This window comes from Macaca fascicularis, chromosome 10 (assembly GCF_037993035.2).
Source record: "Macaca fascicularis isolate 582-1 chromosome 10, T2T-MFA8v1.1".
Classification (NCBI taxonomy): domain Eukaryota; kingdom Metazoa; phylum Chordata; class Mammalia; order Primates; family Cercopithecidae; genus Macaca; species Macaca fascicularis.
The window spans coordinates 88007056-88031072 of NC_088384.1; the positions used below are offsets into that span (position 1 = coordinate 88007056).

Here is a 24017-nt window from a genome sequence, read left to right on the forward strand (position 1 = left end):
GCTATGAATTATCCATGCTGGGTTTCAGTAAAGGCAGGCTGATTTCAGTATTAGCCGAAGCAAACCCTAATTAGGAAGGCAAATTGATTTCCAAAAAAAGAATTGGATAATATGTTCCCAGGACTGTTAGAAATGGCTTTTTAATTGTCTGTTCTTTTGCATTATTCATGCAAATGTATGTCTTTGTGAGCTAAGTCAGTCTGCCTCTTTCCCTCGCTTCCCTCTCTCCCTCTGCCAGGGTTAGCACCTTCTCTGTTCCAGCCCCTTCAGTTAGCCTTCCTCTGGGGAGAGTTGGGGGCTCATAAGGAAAAAGAGACAGATATGCTGGGGAGAGCCTCCAGCCATGGGGGCCAACGAAGAACCATGCAGAGCTAAGAGCTGGCTTTCTGCGCCCACCCCACCCCAGGTAGCCCGGTCACAGGGGAAAGGCATCTTCCTCTTCCGCAGGCTGAAGGACATCATGGACTGGAGGAAGGTGAGCCTGCCTCTTCCCCTTCCTCCCTGAACCCTCCTCTGACCTTGCCAGCAGGAGGGGCCCCTCCTTCCTGCTGTCAAAGCTCAGAGGGCTGGCAGAGAAACTCTGCCCACAGGTCTGCCCATTGGAGCAGGGTCTCCAGAGCCAGATTGTTCAGGTTCAAATCCTGACCTTGCCACTCAATCACTCAATAGCTGTGTGCCCTTGGGCAAGTTACTTCACCTATCAGTGCCCCAGTAAATGTGGATGGTGATTGTACCTGCTGAGGATGCAGTGAGCTAATAAACACACACACACACACACACATTCTCACACATACCCACACACCCAGCACAGTGCCTGGCACTCAGCGCTCAATGCACATTTTTTTTTTTTTTTTTTGAGACGGAGTCTCGTTCTGTCGCCCAGGCTGGAGTGCAGTGGCCGGATCTCAGTTCACTGCAAGCTCTGCCTCCTAGGTTCATGCCATTCTCCTGCCTCAGCCTCCCGAGTAGCTGGGACTACAGGCACCCGCCACCTCGCCCAGCTAGTTTTTTGTATTTTTTAGTAGAGATGGGGTTCACCGTGTTAGCCAGGATGGTCTCGATCTCCTGACCTCGTGATCCGCCCGTCTCGGCCTCCCAAAGTGCTGGGATTACAGGCTTGAGCCACCGCGCCCGGCCTCGATGCACATTTTTTATCTGGGCCTCCTGCTCACGTGGCTGGGGAGAGTTTGGCTGACTCTTCCTCAGGGCCTAGACTGAGCCTCGGGGGCAGCTCCCTCCCAACCCCAATCCCTTCCTGTCCCAAGACACGGTGCAGTAGAAATCCTGATTCAAATCCTGCCTCTCCCACTCAGCAGATGTGTGGTCTTGGGAAAATGACCGAAGCCCTCTGAACCCTCTGAACCCGAGTGGTGACGATGGTGCAGGGTGGGTGGGAGGAGCAGGATGGCTGAAATCCTATAGGACCGGCCCCTGCTGTACCAGGAGGTGAACAGCAGTGCTCAGTGTCTTGACTCCTCCCATGAAACTGTCAGGGCACTGCAGGGAAGAAGCTCAGCAGCCTGGAGGCCCAGCCTGCTGGAGCACTGTCAGTCCCTCTGGCAGCCACGTGAGTGGCTGGGCCCAGGTCTCAGGAAGGCAAAACCTGGCTGCTTCTGTCGTGATACAGCTAAATGGGGAACAATGGGGGGTGGAGCAGGTCTACCCTGAGAGCCAGTGCTGCCTGCCATTGTTGGGGCTGTTGTGTCACCCCATCAAGTGTGTGACCCTTGTCTGAGTGAAGGGGACAATAGGTGGGAAAGGCGTTTGCAGCCTGTGAGGTGCTGTGCAGATGCATGAGAGCATTGCTGTCTTCCAGAGCTGGGCTGGCAGGTAGAGAAGAAGGAGCAATGTCCTCGGGGGCCCATGGGTGGTATAAGCAGCACTGTCCAACAGAACTTTCTAGAGGGATGGAAATGGTGGATATCTGTGCTCTCCAATGCGGTGACCACTAGCTACATGCAGGATGTTGAGCGCTTACCATGTGGCTGGTGTGACTGAGGACTGGATTTTTAATTTCATATCCTTTGTAAAAATTGTGGGCTGGGCGTGGTGGCTCACACCTGTAATCCCAGCACTTTGGGAGGCTGAGGTGGGCGGATCACTTGAGGTCAGGAGTTCGAGACCAGCCTGGCCAACATGGTGAAACCCCATCTCCACTAAAAGTGCAAAACTTAGCCATGGTGGCTCTCACCTGTAATCCCAGCTACTTCAGAGGCTGAGGCACAAGAGTTGCTTGAACCCGGGAGGTAGGGGTTGCAGTGAGCCGAGATCATGTCACTGCACTCCAGCCTGGACAACAGAGCAAGACTCATTCTCAAAAAAAAAAAAAAAAATTGTGGTAAAATATGTAGCATGAAATTTACCATTGTAACCTCTTTTAAGTGTGTGGCTTTGTTACATACATTAAGTGCATTCACATTGTTGTGCAACCACCACCACCGTCCATCTCCAGAATGTTTCATCTTCCCAAACTGAAACTCTGAAACTGTTAAACACAAGCTCCCCATCCCCTTCTTTCCCCAGCCCCTAGCAGCCCCCATCTACCTTCTATCTCCATGAACTCGACTGCTCCAGGCACCTCATCTAAGTGACACCAGACAATATTTGTCCTTTTGTGTCTGGCTTATTTCACTTAGCCTTATGTCTTCGAGTTTCATCCATGCTGTAGCATGTAATTTCATTTACTTTTCATCAAGGTAAATGTAAATAGCCTCTTGTGGCCAGTGACTGCCCTACTGGGCAGCACAAGTCTAGAGGTTAAACACTCAGGCTCTGGGCCCAGACTGTGTGGGTTTACATCCCAGCAACACCACTAACTGGCTGTGTGAACTCGGACAAGTTACTCTCCCTCTCTGTGCTTCTAATCTGTGAAATGGAAATAACATTAGTACTTACCTGATAGTAAGTACTAATAGGGTTGATTTAAAGATCCAATGAGCTACCCCAAGTAGTATCTAACACAATGCCTAATACATAGGAAATGTTCCATAAATAAATGTTCAATTATTATTACAACTAGGACACAAGAAGCTCTGATGACCAGAAAGATGATATTCCTGTGGAGAACTATGTGGCTCAGCGTTACATTGAAAATCCCTACCTGATAGGAGGTGAGATGGCTGTCTCTGCTCCTGCTCTTCCATTGCATGGTCATCAGTCAGTCAGTCAACAAGCTTTGACCAGCAGCCTGCCAAGGGCCCAGCCTGACACCAGGCATGAAGGGTTGCATGGAAAGAGATGGGTTCTGCAGTCTCCCACCTCCTAGCCATTGCCTGTACGGTTCCCTCTCCCCAGCATGTCCATTCCACTCCCTTCTTGGTTCAGGAAAATTCTCCTCCTTTAAAAACTAACTTATTCATTCATGCATTTATCCAACAAATATTATAAAGTACCTACTTGGTGCCAGCACTGCCCTGAAAACTGGCTACCCCCCAACCCTGCTCTCCTGGAGCTTACACCCCTGATGAGCAGGCTGCAATAAACCAGAAAACAAACCACGGGACGGTCCCATGCAGTGCTGGGTGTTAGGAAGTCAGTCAAGCAGAGCAATGGGACAGAGAGTGACATGGGGGCCAGGGGGTGGACACGTGAGCTGAGACCTGAGTGACAACTATGAGTCACTGTGGGTAGATTTGGAGGGAGGGGAATGCAGGGAGGAGGAATTGCAAAGGCAGAAGGCCCTGAGGTGGAACCCAGCCTCCTGCCCGCAACCTTGGTGGGTTTCCCCAGGCAGGCCAACATCTGCTTTTCTCACTGGGGCTCTGGGAACTACAGGCACATCAGGCATGCGGGACGTCATTGCAATAGTGTTAATGCCAGTTGCCTCCTCCCACGTCCTCTGGCAATTACCTTCCCCAGGGGGAAGTCCCTAGGCCTCTTCTCCTCTCTCCCCCATAGTGACCCCATCCTGTCTGTGACTTAAACACCACCCAAAGGCCAGTGACTCCCAGTTTTCTGTCCCCAGCCGAGATCTTGCCCCTGAACCCCAGATCCTGATGTCCAGCAGCCTGTGACATCCCTCTTGGGCATCTGCCAGCCACTCAAACCCAACACATCCCAAATTCTGCCCTCCCATCCCCCCACCACTCCTCAGCTTCTGTGTCGGGGACACAGCTAGAAGCCAGGAGCCATTCTGGGTGTGTCCCTCTTCCCCTGCCACATCTGGTTCTCACCAAGCTCCTACAAGCTCTTGAATCTGCCTGGCCGCTCCTCTCACCTCCACCCTGGGCCCGGCCACCATCCTCTCCCTCCTGGACCACCACACCTGCTCCCTCACTGGCACCTGCTGCTGTTCTGCCCACTTCTCTCCACCTCAGCGTGGCAGCCAGAGGGAGGAGACACCCTTCCGTGGCTTCCCATGGTTTGTGAGACAAAACCCCAAAACTGCATGGGCCCTGACCTCTGCCAGCCTAGCCGACCTCATCTCCTTCCACTCTGCCCTTGGCCCGAGCTCTTTCCCCCTCCAGGCCTCTGTTCTCGCAGTTCCTCCTGCCCAAGGTCCTGCACCACTCTGGGCTAGGCAGGCACCTTCACTCCATGAAGGTCACCACTCCCCATGGGGGTCTTTGACCACTGAGTTTCAAGCCTTTCCCCCAAGTTGACCCCCACGCACCCCTCCCCCGCCTCCCGTTATTCTCTCTTTATACCTTGTGCAGTTTTTTTGTTGTGTTTTTTTGAGACCATGTCTCGCTCTGTCACCCAGGCTGGAGTGCATTGTCATGATCAGAGCTCAGGCAGCCTCCATCTCCTGGGCTCAAGCGATCCTCCTGCCTCAATCTCCAGAGCAGCCGAGACTACAGGTGTGCACCACCACGTGAGGCTAATTTTTTGTAGACACAGTCTCACTATGTTGCTCAGGTTGGTCTTGGATTCCTGGCCTCAAGCGATCCTCCTGCCTCCACCTCCCAAAGTGTTGGGATCACAGGCATGAGGCACTGCACCTGGTCCCTTGTGTCGTTTCAGTGGGAGCTTCGTGAAGACGGGGTTTCCTGTCTGTCCACTGCTATTTTCCCAAAACCTAGCACAATGTCTGACGATCAATATTTGTGCACAAATTCTTTCTTTGCCTGACAGGCCGCAAGTTTGACCTGCGTGTCTATGTGCTGGTGATGTCGGTGAGTAACAAAGGTGGGGTCCCTCTTCCAGCAGGGGTTAAAGGGTGGCTGGACTAGGGAGATGGGGGGAAGAGGCCTGGGGGTACCTTGTATGAACTTGTCTGGTCTTCTCTGCCTGGGAGAGCCCCAAGGGACATCTAGGGATAGGGTGGGGGCAGGAAGACTTATCTGAGGTTTACCATCTTAGATGCCCAAAAATTTAGATTTGCCCTCTATCTGCCCTTCTTTATTCATTCGGTCATCCACAGCAGACATTTATAGAGCACCTATTAAGTACCAGGCCCTGGCACTTAGCAGGTTTTATCTCATTCAGGCCTCCTAACAACGCAGAGAGGCAGGTTCTATTATTATCCTCCCTTTACAATGAGGGAACAGATACAGAGGTTGTGTACCTTGCCCAAAGTCACACAGTTGGTGAGCAGCAGAGCTGGGATTCAAATCCAGGCAGCCTGGCCTCAGAGCCTACTCTCTTAACCAGGGAGCGGCTATGTTCCCTCCACCCATTCATTCATTCCTTCATCCAGCCAACGTTCGGATCTTTTTGCTGGGCACAGGATATGGAGGTATCTGAGGCAGGCCCCACCCCTGTCCTCCTGGACCTCACCTTCATTTTGTTTCCTTCTGTATCCCCCTCCCCCTGGGGGAAAGGAGGGGACAGAATCAAAGAAGGCTGGTGTAAAAGCAGGTGCCTGAAGGATGATTTGGGAAAGACAGAAGGGCACTCCCGGTGGAGGAAACGGTAGGTGCAAGAGCTAGGCGGTCTGAGAGTGCCTGAATATATTCCCTTTCCCTTCTCTCTCTCTGTTTCCACCTCTGCCTTAGTACATCCCGCTGCGGGCCTGGCTCTACCGGGATGGCTTTGCCCGATTCTCCAACACCCGCTTCACGCTGAACAGCATTGATGACCAGTGTATCCTGGGATCCTGCCGAACCACCCCCAACACACCTACCCCTTCCCACACTCTGGCCGGTCGCAAGTGAACTCCTTTGTCCCACAGATGTTTGCTGAGTGCCTGCTGTGGTCTGGGCACAGGAGACAATGTATGAGACAGGTCTGGTCCCTTCCCTCCGGGAGCTTCCAGTCTTGTGGGGGTGATTCCGTGGGAGAGGCCAACTCTGCTTAGCGCAGCTCACCACAAACCGCTCTGCCTAATGATAGTTTTGGTGCTATGCCTAACATTCACATTTACTTATATTCCTAGGGTCGGACAGTTTTAGCCCTTTGGAGAACACTGTATACGCCTGTTTCTTCGGTGCCTAGTCATTGGCTCACTCATTCATTCAAGCACAATGCTATTTTCACCCATCCGATTGGCAAAGACCAAAAGTTTGATAACACGCTGTCCTGGCGAGGCTGGGAGAATACATATGTTGCTGGCGGGTTTGTAAATTGATTGGTATGACTCCTTTGAAGATAATCTGGCAAAGATCTGTTAAAAGACAAATGCACCTACCCTGTGACCCAGCAATTCCCCTTCTGGGATTTTATCGTCTTACAAGTACATCTGCAGTATGAGACAAGACAGGCTTCAAGGTTATTCACTGCACAGCCTTGTCTGTGAGAGAAAAAAATAGGGAACAATGAAATGAATGGCTCCTTTATACAGTGGAATACTATGAAGCTGTTAAAAAGGAATGGGGAAAGTGCTTTATGTCCTGATATGAAACGATTTCCAAGATATATTGTTAATTGGGAAAAAACAAAGTATGTCTAGAACAGTGTGAAAGTATGTTCTCGTTCATGTTAAAAATTATATCTGGCCAGATGTGGTGGCTCACACCTGTAATTCCAGCACTTTGGAGGCTGAGGCAGAAGGATCACTTGAAGCCAGGAGTTCAAGACCAGCCTGGGCAACATAGTGGGATCCTGTCTCTATGAAAAAAATAAAAATAAAAATAAATTAGCCAGATGTGGTGTCACATGTCTGTACTCCCAGCTACTCAGGAGGCTGAGGTGGGAGGATCACTTGAGCCCAGGAGTTCAAGGCTGCAGTGAGCTGTGATTTTGCCCCTGTGTGCCAGTCAGGGTGACAGAGCATAGACCCTGTCTCAAAAAAAAATTCTCTCTCTCTCTCTCTATATATATATGTTTGCTTATCTGTACATAGACATCTCTGGAAGAACAGACAAGAAGCTGGGTGCAGTGGCTCACACCTGTAATGCCAGCACTTTGGGAGGCCAAGGCAGGTGGATCACCTGAGGCCAGGAGTTGGAGACCAACCTGGCCAACATGGTGAAACCCCATTTCCACTAAAAATACAAAATTAGTTGGCATTGTGGCACCTGCCTGTAATTCCAGCTACTAGGGAGGCTGAGGCATGAGAATCCCTTGAACCTGGGAGGCAGAGTTTGCAGTGAGCCGAGATCACACCATTGCGCTCCAGCCTGGGTGACAAGAGCAAGACTGTCTCAAAAAAAAAGAAGCTGGAAATAGATGTAGCGTTTGGGAAGAGAAATGTGAGTGGAGACAGAGGTAGAAAGGAGATGTTTCCTTACATACATTGTGTGCGTTTTAACTTTTGAGCAATGTGAATGTATTATCTGGTCATAATAAACACATCAAAAGAAGATCTTTAGGCCTGAGCCTCAGAAGAAAAGAGGTAGAGAATCCAGCAATATTTAGGAGGCAAGTGGGCAGGACCAGATGACCTGCACGTTGGAAAGATGGAAAGGGGTGACGCTACCCAGCTTCGGGTGTGGGCAACCAAGCCAATGCTTTTAGTCCATGTGCATCTCTCTGCGTTAATTTTCCCATTCAGTTGAGTGCGTGTCCAAGGTGATGCATGTGCATTGCCTGCATGTGAGACTGGGATTAGACCTTTCTGAGTATTTTTTGCAATTTGTTTTTTTCTATTTTGCCAACGTCAGCACTTCCAGTACATTCATTTTATTTTGTAATTCTAACAAGCATTTATCATACGCAAGTCATCGAGGTTTTTTTTGTTTGTTTTTTGTTTTTTACTAAAGTTAAATAATACATGTAAAGCACTTAAAACAGTGGCTGGCCCAGAGTGACCTCTCAGTAAATGTTAGTGGTCCTCCTCTCCCACTTAAAAATGTTTGCACAGCTCTGGGCATCATGGGGACTTTTTAAACAAATCAAGCCCTCTCCCGAGGCTAGTTACTAGTTAATGAGGCTTTGCTGTTTTCACAGTGAGTAAATACACATTTTCCACCCCTTCTTTTATATTGTTTAAAATTTTTAATCTTGAAATATTAATAGAAAATAATTTCCTATAAATAGAAAACTGCAGGAAAGACTGTAACAACCCATGCATTTACCATCCAGATTTAACAGATTAATATTTTATCATATTCACATCAGATATTACATACCAAATTTTAAAATAATCTTGGATCACAAAATAATAAACATTTTCAACCTGACTTTATTATATATAATATATATAGTTTATATATAATTATTCAAATATATATTTACATATAGTATATCTATACATATACTAAATACAAAAATATTCATTGAAACACTGTATATAATAGTGTACAGTCATCACCCTTGATCCCTTAAATCTCCCTTGAGGGATGGTGAAATGAATGATAAAGCATCTATGTGATCTTTGCATCTATTAAAAGCAATGAGATAGGTCGAAATATCAGGACATAGAAAGGTACCTAAAACAGATGACTAAGTTAAAAACAAAGTGTAAGATGGAGAACTGGTATATTCACGTTCCCATTTTTGCCTTTTTTTTTTTTTTTTTTTTGAGACGGAGTCTCGCTCTGTCGCCCAGGCTGGAGTGCAGTGGCCAGATCTCAGCTCACTGCAAGCTCTGCCTCTCGGGTTTACGCCATTCTCCTGCCTCAGCCTCCCGAGTAGCTGGGACCATAGTCGCCTGCCACCTCGCCCGGTTAGTTTTTTGTATTTTTTTTTAGTAGAGACGGGGTTTCACCGTGTTAGCCAGGATGGTCTCGATCTCCTGACCTCGTGATCCACCCGTCTCCACCTCCCAAAGTGCTAGGATTACAGGCGTGAGCCACCGCGCCCGGCCTCATTTTTGCCTTTAAGGAAGAATGTTTCTGTTTAAGAAGAAGTATGAAAGGATGTTCATGATTCACTAATCTATCTTACTGATTGATTGATTGATTGACAGTTTCCTCCTCTATTGCCCCTGATCGAGTACAGTGGTGGGATCACCACTCTTTGCAGCCTTGAACTCCTGGGCTCAAGTGATCCTCCCATCTCAGCCTCCTGAGTAGCTGGGACCACAGGCACACGCCACTATGTCTGGCTAACTTGTTTTTTGTAGCAATGAGTTCTCGCTAGGTTGCCCAGGCTGGTCTCAAACTCCTAGGCTCAAGAGTGTGACCTTGATTCAACAGTTTGAATCCTCCCACCTTGATCTTCCAAGGTGCTGGGATTACAGGCGTGAGCCATCGTGCCCAGCCTCACTAATTTATTAACTCTGAAAACTGCAGAGTATTAGAATCAGGTCAGGAAACATTTATTTTCAACTTTATACATAACTATTATGAATTGTTTCTACAACGGATAGGCCTTACTCTAATAATAACATCATAAAACATCTAAAGGATATAGTTTTTATAAAAGTGGTATAGCTCATGAAAATCAAATCAGAAAATTCAGAAAAGTACCAAAAGGAAAAGAAACCTTCTCTAGGCACATTTTCTGGCAAAAACTACTTACTTGTTTTCCTTCTAGGCTTATTTGTAGGGAATTTTGTTGTCATTCACCTTTTATATACAAATGATCCCACTGTATAAATATAACCTTTTCTTGCACTAAACATTATCAGCAGTATTTTCCTTGTAGACTTTTTTTTTTTTTTTTCCTGTTACAAAAATATTCCACTGAGTAGGTTTCCTGGTTTTCTAATCCCCCATGCTGCAGGCATTCGGGAAGTATTCAGTTTCTTGCTATAGTGACACATAATGCTGCAAAGGAGCATATTTCTTCATAAATCTTTTACGGTATTTAAGATGTTTCCTTTGGATGGTGTCATAGAGGTGTAAATACTGAGTCAAGCCCATCTGGCCACATTGCTTCCCAGAAGTGTCCTTTTATGTTTTTACCCTCGCTGGGTGTGGTGGCTCACGCCTGTAATCCTAGCACTTTGGGAGGTTGAGGTGGGCAGATCACTTGAGGTCAGGAGTTCGAGACCAGCCTGGCCAACATGGTGAAACCCTGTCTCTACTAAAAATATAAAAACTAGCCAGGCGTGGTGGTGAGCGCCTGTTACTCACCCCACGGGAGGCTGAGGCAGGAGAATCGCTTGAACCAGGGAGGTGGAGGTTGCAGTGAGCCAAGATTGTGCCACTGCACTCCAGCCTGGGTGATAGAGCAAGACTCTGTCTCAAAAATAAATATAAATAAATAAATAAAATAAAATATGTTTACCCTCCTATTGACTGGTCCATTTCATCCCAGCTCCCCAGTCCTGGGGACAATTGTTTTAAACAGCCATTTCTGAAATGATTGGGCACATCTAGGTGAAGCAGATAGGGGCATTCATTATATGACTCTTGCAAATATTCTGTGAGTTTTGAAGTTTTCAAAATGAAAAGATTTTGTACATCCCACTGACTTGATGAGGAAGCAGAGTTTTGCCTTAAAATTAGCATTTCTTCCAATTTTCATTTTCCCCCATTTGCATGCCTTTGAAATTATGTATCTTCTATTACTAGGAACTTTGAGCTTTTTCCCAGATGGGGTCCTACCAGCTGTATTTTCTCTTTTATGTTTGTCCATATCCTTTACTTAGTACATAAACAGTCATACTTTTTACTGTTACTTCATGTGGGATTTTCATGTGACAGAAACATTAGACTATTGCATTTGCTACACATCTTTTCTGTGGTCACTGATTCTTTAATTTTTGTCTTGACATCTGTTCATTTTTATTTTCACATGCTTGACGGCTTACTTGTCCACTGGTTTCTTCTGTGATTTTTACCATCATTTCTAAACTAAGAAAAGTCTTTTTCTCCTAAAGATTTCACCATGAATCAGTTCTGTTTCTCTGTGGATTTGGTTATATGTTTACTCTGCTACTTGACCGTTGGTCCATCGAGACCTGGTTTTAGGTTCCTCTCTAGAGACGGGAGGCTCTGAGGTTTGCTGACCCATCTCCCACCCCTTTCTTTTAGCCTCTCCTCCTCCTCTGCTCCTAAGGAGGCCCACTGTCTCCTCCACAGCAGGCAAGAGCAGTGTGTGAAGTGTGAAGTTCTGGGAGCCGTGCTTCCTTCATCCGAAGAGAGCTATTCGTCCTCTTCAGCAAGTAACTCACTTTGCTCCAGCATCCTCTTTTCCTTTTTTTTCTTTTTTTCGAGACAGTCTTGCTCTGTTGCCCAGGCTGGAGTGCAGTGGTACAATCATGGTTCACTGCAGCCTCCATCTCCTGGGCTGAAGCGATCCTCCTACCTCAGCCTCCCTTGTAGCTGGGCCCACAGGCATGTACCACCATGCGCAGCTAATTTTAAAATTTTTTGTAGAGACTGGTCTCACTATGTTGCCCAGGCTGGTCTCAAACTCCTGGGCTCAAGTGATCCTCCTGCCTTGCCCTTCCAAAGTGCTGGGATTACAGGCATGAGCCACTGAACCTGGCCTTCTCTTTTCCTATTTTTTATAGCAGCTTTATTTGGCCATAATATCTTCATATATTGAGATATATATTGAGCTTTATTGAGATATAATTCACATATCATACAATTTACCCAGTGAAAGCATGCAATGAAATGCCTTATCATATCCACACAACCATTACCACAATCAGTTTTAGAAAATTTATTTTTTTTTTAAATCAGGGTCTCCCTATATTGTTCAGGCTGGTCTCGAACTCATGGGCTCAAATGATCCTCCCACTTCACCCTCCTGAGTAGAGGATACTATAGGTGTGAGCCACCATGCCCAGCTTTTTAGAATATTTTTATCCTCTCCCCAAAGAAATTCCATACCCATTAGCCATCATCCCCTATTCCTCCCTAGACTCCCTTCCCAGGCCTTTGCAGCCACTTCCTGTCTCTGTGGATTTGCCTATGTTGGACATTTCATATAGATGGAATCATACACTATGCAGTCTTTTGTGTCTGACTTCTTTCACTTGGCTTGTTTCTAAGGTTCTTCTATGTTGTAGCATGGATCAGTACTTCATATTTCTTTTTGGTTTTTGTTTGTTTGTGACCAAGTTTTGCTCTTGTTGCCCAGGCTGGAGTGCAGTGGCGCCATCTCAGCTTACTGCAACCTGTGCCTCCTGGGTTCAAATGATTCTCCTGCCTCAGCCTCCCAAGTTGCTGGGATTACAGGCGCAGGCCACCATGCCCGGCTAATTTTTTTTGTATTTTTAGTAGAGATGAGGTTTCATCATGTTGGCCAGGCTGGTCTTGAACTCCTGACCTCCGGTGATCCGCCCATCTCAGCCCCCCAAAGTGCTGGGATTACAGGTGTGGGCCACCGCGCCTGGACTTTCATATTTCTTTATTGCCAAATATTCCTTGTATAGATATATCACATTCAGTAAAATGGGTATACCATTTTATCCATTGTTGGCACTGGAGTTGTTTCTGCTTTTTGGCTATTATGAAAAATGCTGCTATAAAAATTTCATGTACAAGTTTTTGTGTGGACATATGTTTTCATTTCTTTTTCTTTTTCGAGACAGTGTCTCGGTCCCCCAGACTGGAGTGCAATGGTGCCATCTTGGCTCACTGCAACCTCTGCCTCCCAGGTTCAAGCGATTCTCGTGCCTCAGTCTCCTGAGTAGCTGGGACTACAGGCGTGCGCCACCATGCCTGACTTAATTTTTGTATTTTTAGTAGAGATGAGGTTTCGCCATGTTGGCCAGGCTGGTCGCAAACTCCTGACCTCAAGTGATCTGCTCACCTCGGCCTCCCAAAGTGCTGGGATTACAGGCATGAGCTACCTCACCCAGCCTATTTCGTTTCTCTTGAGTATGTATCTAGGAGTGGAATTGCCGCACATAATAATTCCATGTTTAACTTTTGAGGAACCTGTAAACTGTTTTCCAAGGTGCTGCATGATTGTACATGTCCCCTAGTATTGTTTAAGGGTTCCAATTTCTTTATATCCTCGTCAACACTTGTTATTTTGTATTTTTTGAGACAAATTCTTGCTCTGTTGCCCAGGCTGGAGTGCAGTGGTGTGATCTTGCCTCACTGCAGCCTCGACTTCCCAGGCTCAAGTGATCCTCCCGCCTGAGCCCCTCAAGTAGCTGGGACTATAGATGCTCGCTTCCATGCCTGGCTAATTTTTGTATTTTGTGTACATACAGGGTTTCATCATGTTGCCTAGGCTGGTCTTGAACTCCTGGACTCAAGCGATCTGCCTGCCTTGGCCTCCCAAAGTGCTAGGATTACAGGCGTGGCCATCATGCCTGGCCAGTACTTGCTATTATCTGTCCTTTTCATTATAGCCATTCTAGTGGATGTGCAGTGGTTTTGATTGGCATTTCCCTGATGACTAATGATACTGAGTACCTTTTATGTGCTTGTGACCACTTATAAATCTATTCAAATCCTTTGCCCATTCTTAAATTGGATTATCTTTTTAGTGTTGAGTTATAAGAATCCTGTATATATTCTGGATACTAGTCCCTTATTAGATATATTATTTGCAAATATTTTTTCTCATTCTGTGAGTTTTCTTTCATTTTTTTCCATAATTTCCATTGAAGCACAGAAGTTTTAAATGTTGATAAAGTTGAATTTATCTATTTTTTATTTTGTCATCTGTGCTTTTGGTGTCCTATCTAAGAGGACCTGCCTACTCAAGGTCACAATGACTCATTCCTCTATTTTTCTCTATGAATTTCATAGTTTTGCCTCTTATATTTAGGTCTGTGGTCCATTTAAAATTAATTTTTGGGCTGGATGTGGTGACTCATGCCTGTAATCCCAGCACTTTGGGAGGCCAAGGCAGGCAGATCACCTGAGGTCAGGAGTTTCAGACCAGCCTGGCCAACATGGTAAAACCCCTGCCTCTACTAAAAATACAAAAACTAGCTGGGCGTTGTGGCACACGCCTGTACTCCCAGCCACTTGGGAGGCTTAGGCAGGAGAATCGCTTGAACCCGGGAGGCAGCAGTTGCAGTGAGTTGAGATGGTGCCACGGCACTCCAGCCTGGGTGACAGAGCAAGACTCCGTCTCAAAAGAAAAAAAAAAAAAAAAAAGAGCTCTGAAGAAGAGCTCTAAAGAAGATGTCTAGGAAAAAGATGCTAAGGAGGATACTCACCTTCTCCAGAGAGGTTGAAACCACCCTACTCTGTTCAATACACCACAAACTGGAAGAACCATACGTTTAGGGGAATTAGACTTGGAGTCAGAGACCTAGAACCTCTACCTCCCCATCTGAGAAATGCCCCAAGTAAGTCCTGGAGAAAGTCAGGTCTTATGGCCATTTCATGAGGTTTGGTACTGAGTGTGGTAGCTCACACCTGTAATCCCAGCACTCTGGAGGCTGAGGCGGGCGGATCACTTGAGGTCGGGAGTTTGAGATTGGCCTGGCCAATATGGTGAAACCCCATCTCTACTAAAAACACAAAAATCAGCCTGGCATGGTGGCGGGCGCCTGTAATCCCAGCTACTTGGGAGGCTGAGGCAGGAGAATCGCTTGAGCTCGGGAGGCGGAGGTTGCAGTGAGCTGAGATTGCACCACTGCACTCCAGCCTGGGCAACAGACTATGTCTCAAAACAAACAGACAAACAAATACAAGGAGGTTTGAGGAAGCCATCCTGCTTAGCTGTGGGGGGAAGATGTTAAGGAAGGAGTATTCTGAATGGTGGTCACTTAACTTCTCTGAGCCTCCAAGGTCTCATCTGTGAGACGGGAATAATTTGGGGAACAAGTGAGATGCTCTGTAAGCTGCAAAGTGCTGCTGATGTCACTGGTGGTGATGATGGTGATGGTACTGAGAGGCCAAATCTCCGGGCTGGGTCTTCCAAGGCCACCCTGACCCTATCCCAGTGCTGGATCCCTTTGCCAATATTCCTACAAAGTGGCCGCCCAGCCTGGACCCCTCTAGTGACAGACAGCCTAGTGTGTCCTGAGATGGTTGTTCTGTATTTAGTTCCTTTACTTGTTAGAACCACTCCTCTTGATTAAAAAAAAAAAAAAAAGATTAAAAAAAAAAAAAGAAAAGAAAAACCGTAGTATAATATCAGCTATGCCAGGCACTGGAAGAGGCACAGTATTTAACCTTTTGAAAAATCCTGTGAGGTCAATATACTACTAAGTACCCCCATTAAAAGGTGGGGAAATAGGCCCAGGGAAGTGAAATGGCTTTTCAGGAGCCCACAGCCAGGAAAGATGCAGGCAGGATTTGAACCCAGGCCCAACTGACTCCAAAGCCCACACACACGACCGTGGAGCTATTTCGTAGTCTTCCCCATCAATTCCCAAGCAAGGTCTCAGTTCAGTCCTGGGGACTTCAGGGGGCAGGGCTCGCCCTTTTTGTTCACACTGACCCTTGACTACCACCCTTTCCCAGATGTTCACCTCACCAACGTCGCCGTGCAAAAAACATCTCCCGACTACCACCCAAAGAAGGTGAGGAAGCCAGGCGTGGCTCTGCACGGGGGCAGCCCTCTAGGGCCGGGTCGGGGTAGGGAGGGTGGAGTGGCAAGGAGCCCAGGATAGGCCTGTCTGAGCCTGTGTTCACCAGTGAGGCAGGCCTGCCCATCCCACTTGCAGGGCTCAGGGCAGGACTACAAATGGAGGCCTACATATCATGTGTCTAAGTATTTAAAAGTTGTAATCACACTAACACACCCCTAAACAAAAAGTGTCCTATTCCCCTACCTTGACAGATATCTTCTATTGGTCAATGGATTAATCGATTAATGTAATGTATCATACAGATATATTTTATCTCTATCTATGTAAAATAACCTGCAAGGCCAGGTTCAAATACAGAATTCTCAGACTTCTCAAAGTCAAGGGCCAGACCAAGGGGACACAGGAGAGCAGGTCCCCAGCTCACACCTGTTCCCTTCTCTCCCTTCTCTGGCTCCATCCCACACAGTGGGGCCCTTGTGCATACACACCCCTGAAAACGGCAGCCTGTTGGTCAGTCCTTGGCCTTGGGATGTACACATGGTCAGTGTGGTCTGTCCTCAGCAAGTCAGGCTCAGGGAAGGGGCCTACGCAGGCCGTGTGGGTAGGGACCTCTGGGATCCTGCATAGCCAGTCCTCTTAGACATGAAGAATTTTTTCCCCTGAAAGAGGGGCACACCTGGGGTCATCCTAATTACAGGGCTCAGGGCTGGGCCCCTCTTGCCCAGGTCTAAGGGAAACACTGAAGGCAATTGTGTAAGGGTCCTACCAGGCCAGATCCTGACTAACTGAGGCTCCTTTCTCAACCTGGCTGCCCGGGGCCCAGGGCTGCAAGTGGATGCTGCAGCGCTTCCGGCAGTACCTGGCATCCAAACACGGGCCCGAGGTGGTGGAGACGCTCTTCAGGGACATCGACAACATCTTTGTCAAAAGCCTGCAGAGTGTGCAGAAGGTGATCATCAGTGACAAGCACTGCTTCGAGCTGTACGGCTACGACATCCTCATCGACCAGGACCTCAAGCCGTAAGTGGGTGGGTGGGAGAGCCAGGAGGTCACAGTTTGAATACCCAGACTGCCCAGGTTTGAATCCCAGCTCTGCCAATTCCTAGTTGTATAACCTTGTGCACACTTACGTTTTCTGTGCTTCAATTTGCCCATTTGTAAATGAGGTTGGTCATGACAGGATCTATCCATAGGTGATTATAGGAACGTTATGATGAATAAGTGAGATATAGTCTGTAGAGCACTGAGGACCACGCCTGGCACTGGGAGGCCTTTCCTGATCATCTGCTGAGTCAGGAATTCTCCCCTATACCAGGCAAGAAACTTCCCCTCTGTAAGTCTTGGAGCTTTGAAGATGCAAAGCACCATATAATGGAATATTGTTACAATGTTGATCTTTGCCAAGACTTTGATCCACTCCCAAGATGCCGGTGGAAGAGGTTGAGCTGATGAATAGAACAAACTGGACCTGGCAGGGACCACTATGATGGCCTCACATGATGCAACAGGACACAGAAGCCTAGTGAGGGTCAGGGAGCTTGAGGTTATGTAGCCAGTCAGGGGCAAAGCCAGGCCCAGGGTCTAAGGACTTGGACTGAGCTGCTCCTCACCAGCACTGCCAGATCCAGGAGCCAACCCTCTATTCAGGGTCACCATGTAAGTGTTGAGGGGTTTTCTAAGCCAGGAGAAGCCCTCGCTCAAGGGAAACAGGGTCCCGGCACCAGCAGGACTCTCTCCTTTGTCCCCTGTAGCAGGATGTGACTGCTGGCATTAAGGTGGACCTGGTGGAGGAATAAGCTCTGGTCGGTGCTTGGACACCAGCTACTGCAGGAAGCACTGGAGCATCCACTTGCAGCCCTGGGGCCTGGGTAGTCAGGTTGGGGGAGGGACCCTCAGTTAATCACCACCTGGCCTGCTGAGACCCCTAAACAATGGCCCTCAGCACTGCCCTTAGGCCTGGACAAGAGGGGTCCAGCCCTGAGTGTTGTGATTCGGATGACTCTGGCTGTGCCCCTCCGTGTGGGCAAAAATTCTGCAGGTCCAAGAAGACTGGCTGCATAGGACCCCAGGTGCCTACGTCACCCCTCAGAGCCTCAGCTTCCTCATTTGTAAAATAGGAAACACCATGTCTACCTCTCCAGGTTGTTAGAGTAGTTTACCAAGATAATTTGCTGTATAGTGGAAAGGGACTTGGTCTCCCACAGACCTGCCAGGTGAGCCCTTCCCTCTCTGGCCTTTTCCAGCTTCCTGTCTGTAAAAGGATGGGGTTGAACAAGACAAGAGGTAGTTAGCGGGAGGTCTTTGGGCTGCTTTTGGCCTGCAGATACTTGGAATTTGGCCTTTAGACTGTTTTTGTTTTTAATTTTAATTTATTGACAGGCTCTAAAATTTGGAAGATGTTTACATAAAAATCAGAATTACCAAGTACAGTGGCTCAAGCACCTATAATAATAATACCAACTACTCAGGAGGCTGAGGCAGGAGGATGACTTGAGGCCAGGAATTCAAGGCTGCAAAGAGCTAAGATTGCCCCACTGCTCTCTAGCCTGAGTGATAGAGCCAGATCCTGACTCTTAAAAAAAAAAAAAAATTCACAATTTTTGGCTTTTCTGGAAAAATCAGATGATCTCTCAATTCTGGACTCACATGCCCACAAGGCAACACTCTCCTGGAGCTGGCCACAGCCACCCCTTTAGACATGGAATGCCCTTTCCAGCTCACCACAGTCTCCACCTCTCCCCACTGCTTCCCAACCCCTGACACAGCAGGTTGGGTGCCACCTACAGTGCGCAAATTTTCACTAAGAAAAGGAAGTTTTTCTTGCATTCACATCTCTGTTGGAAGAAGGGAAAACAATAACACCACGAAAGCACCATAATCATGCCTATGCCAGCTTTCTACATTTAAGTTACCTTTCTTCAAAGTGGAAAGGTGGCTCATGCCTGTAATCCTAGCACTTTGGGAGGCCAAGGTGGGTGGATCACCTGAGGTCAGGAGTTTGAGACCAGCTTGACCAATATGGTGAAACCCTGTCTCTACTAAAAATACAAAAAAAAAAAAAAAAAAAAAATAGCTGGGCGTGGTGACGGGCACCTGTAATCCCAGCTACTCTGGAGGCTGAGGCAGGAGAATCGCTTGAACCTGGGAGGCAGAGGTTGCAGTGAGCTGAGATCATGCCATTGCACTCCAGCCTGGGCGACAAGAGCAAAACTCCCTCTCTAGGAAAAAAAAAAAAAAAAAAAAAAAAGGCAGGGGGGTGGGAGGGAGCTGGGCACAGTGGCTCCTATCTGTAATCCCAGTACTTTGGGAGGCTGAGGCAGGAGGATCACTTGAAGCCAGGAGTTTGAGACTAGCCTGGGCAACCTAGCAAGACCCTATCTCTATAAAAATAATTTAAAAAAATAGAAAGGTAGAGGGAGTAGCCTGGATTGAATTAAGGGTGGGGTCCATGCATCCATCTAGCCTCTCAGTGAAATCCTAGGGGCTCCAGGGACCGAGTAACCCTAAGACCCTCTACTCCCCTTCCTCCCCAGGTGGCTCCTGGAGGTCAATGCGTCCCCGTCACTGACAGCCAGCAGCCAGGAAGACTATGAGCTCAAGACCTGCCTCCTGGAAGACACCCTGCATGTCGTGGACATGGAAGCAAGGTGAGGGAGGGCAGCCTTGATCACATGTCCTTGTACATGACAACTGAGGCTCCCACCAAGGAAGAGGGGAAGCTTAGAACCTTGGGGCCTGAGTGGCCCTCAGTGATGGCTTTGGCCTGCCCTACCACTTTGTAGATGGAGAAGCTGAGATGTCCACAGAGGGTAGGGTCCTGACCCAAGGACTTGACCTCTCCAGGGCAGAGCAGGGCCAACTACAGCTTTCTGAGACAGTCCAGCAGGATTTCCTTGAAACCTTCTGACTGTGAGGCTTTGGACTAGTCACATCACCTTTCTGAGCCTCAGCTTCCTCATCTGCAAAATAGGAAATGCCATGTCTACCTCTCAGAGTTGTTAGATTAATTTACAATGATAATTTACTATCTAGTGCCTAGCTAACAGTAAGTGCTGAGTACAAAGCTATTGCTATAACAATGTGCAATGGCAGAAAACAAACCCAGAGCTACTTTTAGGAATGGGTGAATGTGTGAATCCAGGTGCTCAATGTTGGCTAGTCTGTTCCCCCTCCCCCTCCCCCTCCCCTCCCCCTTTCCTCTGTATTAGCTTTTCCCCAATTATTCCAGCAGAAGTTTGAGGATTGATTCTCCTTGCTGGGAACTGGGACACATGACCATTCCTAAACCACTCATTGTGACTCTGCTTGACCAAGCATAGTTCTTGTGCCCACATCCTCGGGAGTGGGGTCAACCCCACGTGAGCCATGGGATGAGGGAGGGAGAAGTGGTTTTCAAAGGAAAACCCAAGGTACTCTTGGACTGAAAGGTGAAATGGATGCTGAGCAGGCAGAAACCTCAGGTATCCACTATTCCTACCATTACCTATTCATTCAACAAACTTTTGAGCCCTGCTCTGTACCAGGCCCTGTGCCATATCCTGCGGACACAGTAAGGAACACGGCAGAACTAGTCCCTGCCTTTATGGAGTTTAAGGTCTAAGGAGGAAAGGAGACTTTAAACCACAAATCACAAATAGAGGCACGTGGCCAGGCGCGGTGGCTCATGCCTGTAATCCCAGCACTTTGGGAGGCCGAGGCAGGCAGATCATTTGAGGTCAGGAGTTTGAGACCATCCTGGCCGACACGGTGAAACCCCATGTCTACTAAAAATACAAAAATTAACCGGGTGTGGTGGTGTGCACCTGTAGTCCCAGCTACTCGGAAGGCTGAGTCAGAAGAATCACTTGAACCTGGAGGCAGAAGTTGCAGTGAGCCAAGATCGTGCCATTGCACTCCAGCCTGGGTGACAGAGACTCCGTCTCAAAACAACAACAAAAACAACAACAAAAACAAATAGGGGCACGTCATCAAGAGCAAGGAGCCTTGGGGGAAAACTGGGGAACAACCCCTCAGAGACCTGCATAGGTACCTGGGAAACAGTCAATGAATGGTTGGGAAAAAAGGACTTCTGAGAGACAGACATCAGTCGGGCTCAGGGAGGGATCAGGGACCTCACTTGGGTGTTAGGGCCCCGCCAGGTGCACCTTCATTAACCCTGTGTGCTCCTTCCTGTCCAGGCTCACGGGAAGGGAGAAGCGAGTCGGGGGCTTTGACCTCATGTGGAATGATGGCCCTGTTAGCAGAGAGGAGGGGGTTCCTGACCTGTCGGGAATGGGAAACTTTGTGAGCAACACACACCTCGGTATGTAGGGCCAGGTGGAGTGGGCACAAGGGATGGGTCATGGGAGGTACCAGGTAGTCTAGGAGGCAGGTTGGGATTGTGGTTAGATTGTTTGAATTCAATCTGCAACTTACCAGCTGTGTGACCTTGGGCAAGGGACTTAACCTCTGTTCCTCATTTTTAAATTTGGTTTCTAAAAAGTGAAAACTTCCCCTGATTATAAAAAAAGGATTCACACTCATTGTAGAATATTTGAAAACTAAAGAAAGAAATAAAAAAACATCCAGACATAACCATCTTTAACAATCTGGTGTATTTCCTTCCAGTTCTTAAAAAATGCATATATTCATACTTTTTCTTTTACAAAATTGGCATTGGGCTAGAGTTTCGAATCCCACTTTTCCCCATGGCATTTTCCATTCAAGTATATTAAGAGCCTCCCTCTTGAATGTACTTTTTGGTCCAGTCTGGATGAAATCTTTTACATACATTATCTCATTTCATCTTTAAGCAGTTTTTATTGTCATTTTACAGATGAGGAAATGATATCCAGGTGCTATGTAACTTGCTGAATGAAGGTTTTGGTCATAAGTGGTGAGCCAGGACTCAAACTCCCATCTGCCTGGCTCCAAAACCTGAGTGCTTGACCGTTAGACTTTCCTGCCTCTTGGCACAGTTTAAAAAAATTACCGTATGGCTGCAAAATATTTCAGTTTGTACATATGCCGACATTTACTAAACCAATTTCTTATAATTGGACATTTGGCCCAATTGCATTTTATATTTTTTAACTTTTATAAATAATACCCTGATGAACACCCTTTCACATTAAGCTCGGCTGAAATTCTGGCCATTTCCTGAGGACAGATTCCTAGAAGCAGAATTATTGGGCCAAAGGGATGGGATTATTACAACCAAACTGCTTTCCAGGAAGATTATACGAATTTGCCAGATTTGAATTTTTAGGGAAAAAAAAAATCTGTGCCAACTGGCGAGGTAAAACATACTGACTCATTGTTGTTTTATGTGCATTCCATTGATTACTGGTGAGGTTTCCGTTTGGTAAATTTGCACTTCTTTTGTAAGCTGTCTATACTCTTTATCCATTTTTCTAGGGGTTGTTTAGTTTTCTAAATGTATAAGGCTTCGGATGACTATATAACCCTGTCCAAGCTTAATTTAATACGCATATAATCACCTGGAAATCTTGTTAAACTGTAGATTGTGACTCCATAGGTCTAGGGTGGGGCCTAAGATTGTATTTCTAACAAGCTCCTGGGTAATGCTCCATGGATTAACCATTGCTGTATAACAAGCCCTCCCAAAACCTAGCAGCTTAAAGCAACTGTTTTATTTGCTCATGCTTCCTCAGGTCCCTCCTGGGGTCACTCATAGGGCTGCAGGCACCTGGCAGATTTACTGAGGCTTGATAGCTACGACAGCCTCATTCATAGGTGTAGGGGTTGATACTGGCTGTCAGTTGGGCCTCTCTTTCCATGTGGCCACTCGTCTTCCAATAGTCTGGCCCTGGCTTCTTCATGTGGTAGACTCGGGGTTCCAAGAGGGTGAGAAAAGACACTGCAAAGGCTTTTGTGGCCCAGACTCAGAAGTCCCATAAAGTCATTCTGCTACAATCAAAGCATGTGTTAGTCTAACCCAGTCACTGGGTAAGAAAATAGACCCCACCTCGCTGGGCGCAGTGGCTCACGCCTATAATCCCAACACTTTGGGAGGCCGAGGCGGGCATATCATGAGGTCAGGAGATCGAAACCATCCTGGCTAACACGGTGAAACCCCGTCTCTACTAAAAAACACACAAAAAAATTAGCCGGCCATGGTGGCGGGTGCCTGTAGTCCCAGCTACTCGGGAGGCTGAGCAGGAGAATGACGTGAACCCAGGAGGCAGAGCTTGCAGTTAGCCGAGATCGCGCCACTGCACTCCAGCCTGGGCGACACAGCGAGGCTCTGTCTCAAAAAATGAAAAAAAAGAAAATAGACCCCATCTCTTGATGAGAGGAGCAGCAGTCACCTTGCACAGAGGTGTGCATATAGGAATGGAATTGTTGCAGCCATTTTTGCTAACAGTGTACCTCAGATATCAATGCGCTAGTTCCTGGACCCCCATTTGAGTAGCAAAGATGGAAAGTGGCGGTTCTCTACCTTGGCTGCCCATTGGAATCACCCGGGAGCTTTAAAGACTACTGATGCCTGCCAGATCAAGATATGGTTGGTGTGGGCATCAGTAGCTTTTAAAGCTCTCAAGTGATTCCAATATGCAGCCCAAGTTGCAAGCCACTGTTTTATATTTTAATTTTTTTTTTTTTTTTGAGACAGAGTCTCGTTCTGTCACCCAGGCTGGAGTGCAGTGGTGCGATCATAGCTCACTGTAACTAACCTCAAACTCCCAGGCTCAAGCAGTCTTCCTGCCTCAGCCTCCCAAGTAGCTAGGCCTACAGGCACACACCATCACACTTGGCTAATTTTATTTTTTTGTGTGTGTTTTTTTCCTGTAGAGACAAAATCTCACTATGTTGACCAGGCTGGGAGAGCCAGTGCTTTAGAAGTCTCTAGAATTATTCCTGTTTCAAGTGTTTGGGTTGATGGTGGTAAACACAAGGGTAGCTGGTTAGGGTAGGAAGAGTACTGATGGATTGTGTTAGGGAAGTGTTCAGGGACATCCAGGTGAAAGGGTCAGCAGATAACTCAGAGATGAGTCTAGAACTCCAAGAAGTTTGCACTGGACAAGAAGACTTGGGAGTTATGAATGAGCCAAATAGAGTTTAAGTTAGGGCTGCATGGAACTCACTCTGGAAAACCCTGAGGATGTGCATAGTAGGCTCTCAGCTCAGGGAATGGCTAAGTGAGTGCCTAGGAAGCAGGGACAGACAGGGTTTGGGGGGATGTGGAAGATGGCAGACACCCCCAGGTCAGTACTAGTGGCCAGAGAGATTCAGTCACTCAAGCAGCATTTTTGAGTGCCATCAATATGCCTGGCATGAGATTAAATGACCAGAGAGTTACCCCAAGGATCAGCTCTGAGAGCAAATAGCCAACATGTAGCACCATGAA

General features: G+C 47.3%; 1 protein-coding gene across 5 annotated transcripts in view; it reads left to right on the plus strand.

Moving 5' to 3' along the window:
• The window catches only part of TTLL9 (tubulin tyrosine ligase like 9), a 74814-nt gene that overhangs the window by 48475 nt on the left and 2322 nt on the right, over positions 1 to 24017 (plus strand). For 4 of the 5 annotated variants that reach the window (XM_065522955.2, XM_045362713.3, XM_015457896.4 and 1 more), the window contains 8 exons: positions 407 to 475; positions 3020 to 3110; positions 5074 to 5114; positions 5937 to 6024; positions 15600 to 15658; positions 16491 to 16687; positions 19201 to 19314; positions 20845 to 20969. In XM_065522955.2, the coding sequence (XP_065379027.1) occupies positions 407 to 475; positions 3020 to 3110; positions 5074 to 5114; positions 5937 to 6024; positions 15600 to 15658; positions 16491 to 16687; positions 19201 to 19314; positions 20845 to 20969 (784 nt within the window). The remainder of the gene's footprint in view (positions 1 to 406; positions 476 to 3019; positions 3111 to 5073; positions 5115 to 5936; positions 6025 to 15599; positions 15659 to 16490; positions 16688 to 19200; positions 19315 to 20844; positions 20970 to 24017) is intronic. The other variant, XM_015457897.4, reaches the window with a different exon arrangement.